This window comes from Grampus griseus, assembly GCF_964374135.1.
Source record: "Grampus griseus genome assembly, chromosome: 7".
Classification (NCBI taxonomy): Eukaryota; Metazoa; Chordata; class Mammalia; order Artiodactyla; family Delphinidae; genus Grampus; species Grampus griseus.
Window position 1 is genome coordinate 1,276,869 of NC_139001.1, and position 9,511 is coordinate 1,286,379.

A 9,511-nucleotide genomic window follows, 5' to 3' on the forward strand; every position below is an offset into this window, starting at 1 on the left:
GGGCCTGACAGCCTCAACATCCTTTGTTTACTGATACGGCCTGCGACATTCTTTGTTCACACCTGCTGTCCTGGAGCAGTCACCAATAGGGTCCCTTTCACTCTCAAAGGATATGGTCTGGATGTGATCACCCAGCGACAAGCCCAATCCCCTGGTGCTCTGGGGGTCCCCCAAGCCTACCCTGTCCTTCCACCCCTGTGACATCACTGCCCTGCTTCTGCTCCTCCATAAACATAAACATGTGTCCCCTGGGGCGGACTCTGTGCCCCGCTCTCCTGGAGACCTCACCCCTCCACAGGAATGGGGGTCCCTGTGCTTTGAAACGACTCAGAAGGGGAGTTGGCTGGTACCACGGACTCAGGCTTCACTGGTCTGACTTTCCCTCGGGCACTTGGGGTGACTCGTGTCATGGTGACATTGGAGGCTCACCCACCCGGCCAGTCACTTTCCCTTCTCCCTTGGCCCTGCGCTGTCCACCCACGCCTGACCCGGGGCCACAATCCCTGCTCAATCTAGGCTCAATTCCCGTCTCCCTGGAACCACCCTCCCTTCCCCCTCCCCCCCCACCCCCACTTCTCTGGCAGCTTAGCCCCCAAGCCTACCTACTTCTAAAAGTCTAGCTCAGATATCTCATGCTCTCCTTCCCCACCATCCCTTCCCCTCTCCCTCCTGCCCTCACTTCTCTCTCATTCACATTCTTTTTAAAAACTTATGATAAAATGCATACAACGGAACATTTACTACCTTAACTTTTTTTTTTTTTTTTTTTTTTTTTTTTTTTGCGGTACGCGGGCCTCTCACTGTTGCGGCCTCTCCCGTTGTGGAGCACAGGCTCCAGACGCGCCGGCTTAGCGGCCATGGCTCACGAGCCCGGCCGCTCCACGGCATGTGGGATCATCCCGGACCGGGGCATGAACCCGTGTCCCCTGCATGGGCAGGCGGACTCTCAACCACTGCGCCACCAGGGAAGCCCTATCTTAACTATTTTTGAGAGGCATTAAGTGCATTCACATTGTTATGCAACCATCATCATCCATCTCCAGGCTATTTCTTCTCCTCATAAGCACTAACTCCCCCTCCCCCTCCCCCGGCCCCATTCTACTTTCTGTCTCTATGAATCTGATTACTCTGCGTACCTCATGTAAGCGGAATCATACGGTATTTGTCTTTGGAGATTTCACTAAGCATAATGTCCTCAAGGTTCATCCACATTGGAGCAGCCGTTAGAATTTCCTTCCTTTTAAAGGCTGAATAATATTCTACTGTATGGATGGACCACATTTTGCTCAACCATTGAAATGTTGATGGATACCTACCCGAGTTCTTTCACATTTTAGCCATTGTGAAAAATGTTGCTGTGAACGTGGGTGTACAAATACCTCTTCGAGACTCTGCTGTCAGTTCTTTTGGGTTTATGCCTAGGGTGGAATCCTGGACCGTACGGTAAATCTATGTTTCACTTTCGAGGAACCTCCGTACTGTTTTCTACAATAGCCGCACCATTTTACATTCCAACCAACAGCGCACAAGGGTTCCAATTTCCCCACATCCTTGCTAACATTTGGTATTTTCTGGGGTTTTGACAGTAGCCATGCCGATGGATGTGGGGTGGTATCTCATTGTGGGTTGGTTTGTCTTTCTCTGATGATCAGTGATATTGAACATCTTTTCATAGGTTTATTGGCCAGTTATAAATCTTCTTTGGATAAATGTCTATTCCAGTCCTTTGCTGATTTTTTAATCGGACTCCTTGTTTTCTGTTGTTGAATTTTAGGAGTCCTCTGTACATTCTGTATATTAATCCCTTATCAGATATATGGTTTGCAAATATCTTCTCCCATTCTGTGGGTTGCCTTTTTACTCTGTTACCCACGCATACTCTTTAATGGGTATTTCCTGGGCACCTGTCAGTGTCAGGCCCTTAGGTCCAAACTGTCTGTGGCCGCGGTGAAGTCACGGCTTCCCTTGCGTGCCGGCAGCCACGCGGAGACCCCGCCCACCCCAGCCCCAACCAGGCCAGTCCTGCCCGCCCCGACTAATGGAGGAGGGGACCATAGCGTGGAAGGTCCTCCGGCGGCTAGACCTGCCAGATGGTGGGGGGAGGAAACCATAGAGTCGGCCGTCCTCTCGAGTCTAGACTTGCCAAGGCGGGGCTTGCACCGGAAGAGGGAGTCAGCGGGCCGGAAGTGGCTCGGGGACGCCGGAGCTGTAGGCGGAGATGAAGCCGGCGGTGGACGAGATGTTTCCCGAGGGTGCGGGGCCCTACGTGGATCTGGACGAGGTAAGGCGGGCGGCGCCGGGCCGGGCGGGAGCGGAGCCAAGGCCAGCTGTCGGGCGCGGGCCGGGTCTGGGGCGAGAGAAGGCGGCGGTCTGCGCGGGCGCGCTCGCCGTCCCGGCGGTTCCTACCTCGGGCGAGAGAATGGGGCCTCCGGGAACCCAGTGAGGTGGCGGCCGGGATGGCTACGGGCCGGGGTTGCGGTGAGCGTCGGTGCCTGCGGCCTGGAGCCCCGCAGGAGCGATTGGTGGGGACCCCGGGGACGGGGTTGAGCTCGTGCCAGGTGCTGGGGAGGAGGTAGGCCCCGGCCGGGATGGCGTGCTGTGGCGCGGCGGGGGCGAGTCCCCGTCTGGGAGGAGGGGAGACGAGAGCTCGGCTGACCAACGGCCCTTGGAAAAGAAGCGGCCGCCAGCCCGCGGAGCGGGGGAGAGGGGCGCCTGGCAGGTCTGTGCTCCGCGCGGGGCAGTTGCGCAGGGTGGTTGTGTCACCCCATGCTCTGGGCACAGGGCGTTCCTGTCTGGTGTTGGTGGTGTGTGCTCGGAGTGTCAGGCCGGCTTCGCGGGGTCCAGACCTCGATTTCTCCTTGTCAAACCTCAGGGGGGACAGACCCATTCTGTGTGCTCCTGGGCGTCCCGGGAGCACAGAGAGACGCTGGGTGCCAATTCTTAGTGCATCAAAAGGCGGTGCGGGTTGCTAGAAGCCCTTGGGCTTTGGGGTGGCCCAGCAAAGGCTTAGGAGAGCAGCTGGCTGCAGCCAGATGCTGGCGGCGCGCTGGGGCGCAGGTAGGGGCGAGGCCTGGCGGGATCGGGAGCGAGGCCTGCAGGGTCTAGGTGAGGGCAGGTCGTGCCTGAGAGAGCGGGAATGGGATGGAGCCGGGCAGGCGGGGTTGGGGGGCAGATGGTGCATGGCCTGTAGCCGTCCTGGGACAGGTGGGCCCTCTGCACCGCAGTCCCGAGGCACCTGCACTCACCCCCTGCTTCTCAGCCCTGTGCTCCAGGCGCTACTTTAGGCAAGCGTGGAGTCGCTGGAGGGCTTTAAGGTGCGGAGTGACGGCTCTGACTGGTTCGTGGCGCCGTCGCTCTGGAGGGTTTGGGGTGAGAGAGTGGGGCAGTACAAACAGGGGGACAGGGGGCGCGAGGAGGGTCTGAATGAAGGCAGTGCCTCCAGAGGGAGGTAGGCGCAAACTCCGCAGCTGTGTCACAGGTAGAATCCGCACAGCTTCCTGTGGGGACGGGGCAGGAGGGCGCCTGAGGAAGGAAGGAAGGCTCTGAGAGGCCCCGCTGCTAAGGGAGCACGGGAGGTGCTCTGCCCTTTGAGCCAGCAAGAGGCAGGGCAGACAGCCTGGGGGCGGTCGGGAGTCAGGGTGGCAGCGGGCCTGTGGGCCAGCCGTCCAGGGTGCTGCCACCAGAGGCCTCTGCTCTGGCTGTCACCATGTGACTCTAAAAGAGGCTCAGAATCCTCGCCACGTTGCCCAGCTTTGGTTGTGGCGTTGTTTCACTGCCACCGTTGAGTGGTGGCAGTGGGAAGGCCCGTGATGGCCCCGCCCCCCTCCCCAGAACCCCAGGTCAGCAGGTCGGTTTCTCAGGGGAAATGGTTTAACTCTCAGAAGCAGTCCAGAGCAGAGCAGTGGTCAGGCTCAGTCTTGCGCGCACTCGGGGCCTCTTGTCCAGGTGTGCGCAGCAGTGCTGCTGTTTGGGGCAGCGGCAGGACTCTACGGAAAAGGCGAGAGGAGTCGAGGACGTCCGACCCGAGGGGACCCTCGCCGTAATTCCTTGGAATGCCGCCTCCCCAGCCCTGCGCGCGCTCCCTCCCTTCCCCTGGACTAAATGTTGTCTCCGACCTGGACACTTTGTGCCCAGGAGTGGTGTGGAGCCTGCGTGGCACTTACACCACTCGTTCTCTCGGAAAACCCCGCTGCCATGAGCTTTCCTTTCCCTCCCCAGGCAGGAGGCAGCACCGGGCTCCTGATGGACTTGGCGGCCAATGAAAAGGCAGTTCACGCAGACTTTTTTAATGGTAAGGACGCTGGGATTGGCTGGCCGGTTTTAATGTGTTTCTTCTGCAAGTTATGCAGTGGAGCAACTTCGTGACATGAGTGACTTGGATCGTAGACCAGTAAAGGCCAGATCCTGTGCCATTCTTGGAACGCCACGCAGCCCTGTTTTTCAGGAGGGAAAAAAGCTTCCAGTCTTATGTTCCAGTTGTTGAGTTTGAGCCATGAACGTGCACTTGGACACTGAAACTGTAGCAGGGTCTGGTCCATCTGGCTTTCTCGTCTCCCCTCTCTCGCGATGGCTGGTTTGCTTTCCTCTCCCTGTTCGCCACTGGGTTCCTGTCCCCTGGGCTCTGCCTGTGCAGAGTGGCAGCCACACTCCTGCTCTTCTCCGCCCCTTTTCTCTGACACCGGGAGCTACTCGCATGTAAGGGCTTAATGCTAGCTTCAGGAACATGGGTGGAGTTTTACCAAATAAACAGTGAGAAACTAACTTTATAGGAAGTCTTCATATACGTTTGAGGGGGTCCTTCTCGTGTCCCCTTCTGGTTTCTTAAGGCCTTGTTCCTATAGAGTATATTCATCCCTACCAAGGGTTAAATCATGAGAAACACAAGATCGCTTTCTTAGGAGAGTAAAGTGGTATTTTATCTCTCACCGTCCGTCTGTCATCCAGGGTGCCTGCCACTACAGAGAACTTTCGTCACTAGTTAGTGGCGGTCAGGATGTTGCCTTGCCATGTTGGTTTTCAGGGGCTCCGAACCTCTCTGGCGCCCGAGCCCGTGTTGCTTTTTCTGGCTGCTTTTCAGGTGTTGTTGCCTAACGAGAGAAGCCAGGCTGCTGCATGAGGGCAGCCTTCCCGGGGAGCCCAGCTGCTCTCCCCAGGCAGCGTCCCCGCAGGACTGAGGGGGGTGACGTTTGTTAAGTTCTCCGGGGGAGCAGGTGTGGGGAGCACGGGGTGCAGAGCCGCCGCTAGGACCTCACCCGGGTAGGGGTGTGTGGTCCCCAGTACGGCACGATCCACTCACACTTTGAGGGTCTCCTTGCAAGCCCCCCTCCTCCTCTGCCAGCCCGGGGCTTAGAGACAGTTGGCTGATTTCCACCTACAGCCCTTTAATTCTGACAGAGCACCTGTGAGAAGGACCCAGGCCGCCAGGCCAGGTGAGCACAGGAGCGGACGAGGGCGCTTCTCCCTCCGAGTCCGAGTCCGGCAGGGAGGAGAAGGGGCGCAGGCGAGCAGACGCCGCCCGGCGGGTTGTGACGGCCCAGGTGTGCCGGAAGCCGTTCCCGCGAGGAAGCCGAATGGCCTTTGGAAGGACTTGGCCGTAGTCCTTTTCACTCATGATTGAACAGATGGGTTTTGATGGCCTGTCGTCCCCTAGGCAGTGGAGTTCAAACCCCGAGCGAGGTTCGCTCTGCTCACTCGCTTCTACAGAATGGGAGCGCTAGACGGGGTGGGCCGGGACGGCTCGGGGCGAGAGCCCAGACAGGTGGGCGCAGGGGGAGAGTGGCAGAGCTGCGGGACCACAGGCCAGGCCAGGCGGTGGCAGAGGCGGGCACCGGTGGGGCCGTCCGGGGGGCGGGGCGGGGCAGGAGGTGCCTGGGTGCCGCCTTTCCCCGGGGAGCAGGGGTGTGGGGACCAACCCGTCCTCCTAATGGCTCTTCGTTTACTCTGCACATTCTCAGTGCACGGTACACGTGAGTGGCTTTTTCTCTTCTTGTGAAAGTAACACATAACCCGTGGTGGGGATGTAGAAAATATACAAAGAAGTAAACAGAAGGACAAATAACCATGAGTTTGGCTTTGACCCCCTCGCAGGATGCAGTGCGCTGTGAATTTCTGGCGTTTCTTCTAGTGGGAATGGGGATCAGGCTGTGTTTCTCAAGCTTAACTATAGGTCAGACTCTCTTAAAGGGAGTCGTTCTCACGGGGCTCTGTCCCTCCACCGCCTTTCTCCCCCCAGCTCTGCAGTTTCCTGCTCACGGCTGGGAGCCGCAGGCAGCTTCAGCCCGCCTCCCCTGCCCTCCACGCAGCGTTGGGGAGAGCAGAGCCCTGGCCGTACTCACGGGCACGCAGTCACGGCTGTGAGGGGTCGCCCACGTGGTCCAGAACACGCCCTCGTGCATTTTCTTAAGATTGTCATCTAAATAGAAACAAGAGTAAAGGTGCACTCTGGACTGCTGTCCCTTTGGACTGTATGAGCCCCGGTTGGATAAAATTGATAAAATTGAGAACCTGTCCTGGGAAAAGTCCTTTATCAGATTGTTCACTGTTTTCTCTCTAGTTTTGAATGACCATATACCTCATTTTATAGTTATTTCCTCAGCTGTAGACCTCGTGTGCCCCATCAATGTGTGATTTTGTTCATTTTGTAGATTTTGAAGATCTCTTTGATGACGATGATATCCAGTGAGGTGTGTCCGGCGGTGCGTTTGCTCAGGCTTTGCCATGCCGTGGTGTGGTGGATCGCCTCAAAGGACAGTTTTAGATGGTTCTGGAGAACTTGTGGAAATCACTTGAAATTCGGAGATGGTTAACGAAGAAGGAAGAGATAGTTTTAACCATCTGGATGAAGCCTGTTAATCTCTGAATGTGACCGCCTTTTGTCCTTAACTTCAATTAAAAAAGTGATGTTATTACTTGCAGGGTGATTTTAATGCTTGCATTTTTGAGTGAATATTACAATCCCTAGACGTCTCCGTGTGCATACGTGTACATGCATGCCTGTGTTCCATGCTAAGAGAAACAGGTCTCAGCATAGAAGTACATGGTGCACTTTTTGTTTTTGCGGTACGCGGGCCTCTCACCGTTGTGGCCTCTCCCATCGCGGAGCACAGGCTCCGGACGCGCAGGCCCAACGGCCGCGGCCCACGGGCCCAGCCGCTCCGCGACACGTGGGATCTTCCCGGACCGGGGCACGAACCCGTGTCCCCTGCATCGGCAGGCGGCCTGTCAACCACTGCGCCACCAGGGAAGCCCCACATGGTGCACTTTTTGCTCTGTGGCCTTGAGTAATTCTGACAGCTCGCGGTTGCTAACGTGGTGTTTGTGTTAGACCCGTAAGCGGTGCAGGCCGGCTCCTGGAAGTGCCTGTGAGACCTTGCTCGGGTCCCACCCCTCCCCGGAGGCACATGTAGCTGCGTGTTTCCCCCCCAGCGTCAGAGCAGCTGCTGCCCCCACAGCTGAGGCTGGAAGAAGCAGGGCAAGTCGATAACGGCTCTGGAGGAGGCGCCCCCTACCTGAGAAACGCGTGCGCTGGTCCACCTCAAAGGAGGGCGCAGCACCTGCGGGGGGTTTCTTGCTGGCCCAGCTCAGCCATTGGTAATGGCTGTAAACACTAAGATTACTATTTCGTATCAGTCTCGAAGTGAAGAATGTTCCTTCGATAAGGAAAGGCCCAGGGCACATGGCTTCATCGGTCCCCACAGCTCAGAGTCGAGCAGAGCCACTTAGATGAGTTGGGACGTGCTGACCTTCCCCGTGAGAACTGCCGAACGGAGCACCTCGATGGCCTGGTTATGAAAGACATTTCACCGAAGACCAGGTGAGATTTTAAACAGAACGAGACGTTCTCTCTGCCTGTTTTCTCATGAGTGCCGAGTGGGCTTCTGCCACTTAGCAGGCCCGTCCTGATGGAGCTCGGCCCCAGGGAGGGAGGGCCAGTCATCTAGCGCGGCTCAAGGGGCTGACACGAGGGCAGCGACCCTGGGAAGACCAGCTTGGGAGAAACTGGGAACACCCTTCATTTGAAGCCCCGCCCTGTGTCGGGATTCGGGGCTACATCTGTGTCAGACTCACAGCTCAGATCTGCAGCCAGAGTGACAGGGCCTCCAGGCGAGCTGCACGGCCTGACCTCAGGGAGAGACATCTGCTTGTCCTCGAGGTCAAGTCACAGGCAGCTACGTTTCCTCAGCGGGCTCCTCAGAGCAGGCCCGGAAGGCTCTGTGGGGAACACCTGGGCATTTGGGTGAGTCCTTAGCCAGCAGGTGGTTGCCCTGCAGCCGGCTCAGTTGAGGCCCTTCGGGGCTTGCACTTCACCGTGTTAAGGGCGTGGTGACAGCTCAGGCCGGTGGCGCCCCGAGTTGTCCCTGCGTCGAGCATGTCACCGAGGAGCAGTGGTCGTGCCCCATCAGCTCCCCTGCCTCAGGCCTCTGTTCCTCGTTGGTAGACACAGCCCTCGGTCCCCGCGGTGCCTTCTGGTTCAGGGTCTGTGGTCTTCAGCAGGGAGGAAGCAGCCCAGGCAAAGGAAGGGCTGCCGCGGGCCCGGGTGAGGAGCTGGCCTGTCCCTGCCAGGCCGCGGCTGTAGGACCCCAGCGGGCTCCGTGTTGGCCTCAGAGTTTCAGACCAGTCTGGTGCTCAGTGAACGTCAGCTGTGTGTGTGTGTGTGCGCGCGCGCGGGTCTTTTGCACTCTTAGGCCTCTGCTTACGCGCTAGGCTCTAGGCCTCCTTTGCTTTCACAGAACCCTCGCAGCTTCCTCAGTACCGTGAGGCCGCGGTTCAGAGTCCCTTCTTTTCTTCCTCCTCTCGCTGTGGCTTGGCCGGCACCTTGGGGAGCGGTGGCTTCCTCAGGAGGTGCTCACACCTTTGACGAGGAAACTCTAGCCGTTGTCCGTAGTGTGTTTTCGCTCACAGTGACAAAGCACGTGGTTTTCACTTTCTGTTCCTGACTGCCGGGGTCACAGGGATCGGCCAAGCCCGCGGCAGAGGGGAGCTGTACCGCCTTCCCCCGCAAGCTCGGCTGCCAGCCGGCCGCAGAACAGAGGACGGCAAAGCACGACTCCGGCCGGAGTGCCTGCGGCCACCGGGAGAAGAACGGGCGGAAGGCGAGGGAGACTCCTGGGGGCTGGAGAAGAGACAGGAGGGAAGCATCCTGCATGGGAGTCCTTGGAAGCGAAAGAAGAATTTGTCGGAAAGCTGTGGAAGGCAGGCGAGCAGAGGGCCCCGGGGCTCAGGCCACCTGCGGGCGCACCCGCCTGTTGGCTCCTTGGCCCAGGAGGTCTTCATCCACACGGGAGGTGTGGTTCCCACGGTGCCCTGCTGTTCCGCTGCCAGCGCCACCCCGTTGGGGGTTGAGGGTCCGCAGCAAGCGCTCGGGAAGGCCTCTGATTGGCGCACCCTCTGTCCGTCCCACTCCCTGGCCCGTCGGCAGTGTCCACGCTTCTCGCTGTGAGCCAGGAGGGCAGCGCCCACTCACAGCTCGCAGGATTGGGAAGGCCCTTTCCTCCGGGGGAGGGTGCACATG

At 58.5% G+C, this 9,511-nt stretch overlaps 1 protein-coding gene across 1 annotated transcript; it reads left to right on the plus strand.

Annotated features, from left to right (window-relative positions):
• The first annotated feature begins 2,146 nt into the window (after positions 1–2,146).
• Positions 2,147–6,912, plus strand: COPS9 (COP9 signalosome subunit 9). The gene is made up of 3 exons (XM_082658561.1): positions 2,147–2,281; positions 4,219–4,291; positions 6,645–6,912. The coding sequence occupies exons 1-3, from the start codon at positions 2,219–2,221 to the stop codon at positions 6,680–6,682; spliced, it is 174 nt and encodes a 57-aa protein (XP_082514687.1). The 5' UTR covers positions 2,147–2,218; the 3' UTR covers positions 6,683–6,912.
• The last annotated feature ends 2,599 nt before the right edge of the window (positions 6,913–9,511 follow it).

What these genes read in the sequence shown, in the direction of transcription:
- COPS9 (XM_082658561.1), top strand. Translation starts at nt 2,219, where the DNA reads ATGAAGCCGGCGGTGGACGAGATGTTTCCCGAGGGTGCGGGGCCCTAC. An exon ending in CCTACGTGGATCTGGACGAG is followed by an intron (nt 2,282 to 4,218) that starts GTAAGGCGGGCG and finishes TTCCCTCCCCAG; the next exon opens with GCAGGAGGCAGCACCGGGCT. An exon ending in TCACGCAGACTTTTTTAATG is followed by an intron (nt 4,292 to 6,644) that starts GTAAGGACGCTG and finishes TTCATTTTGTAG; the next exon opens with ATTTTGAAGATCTCTTTGAT.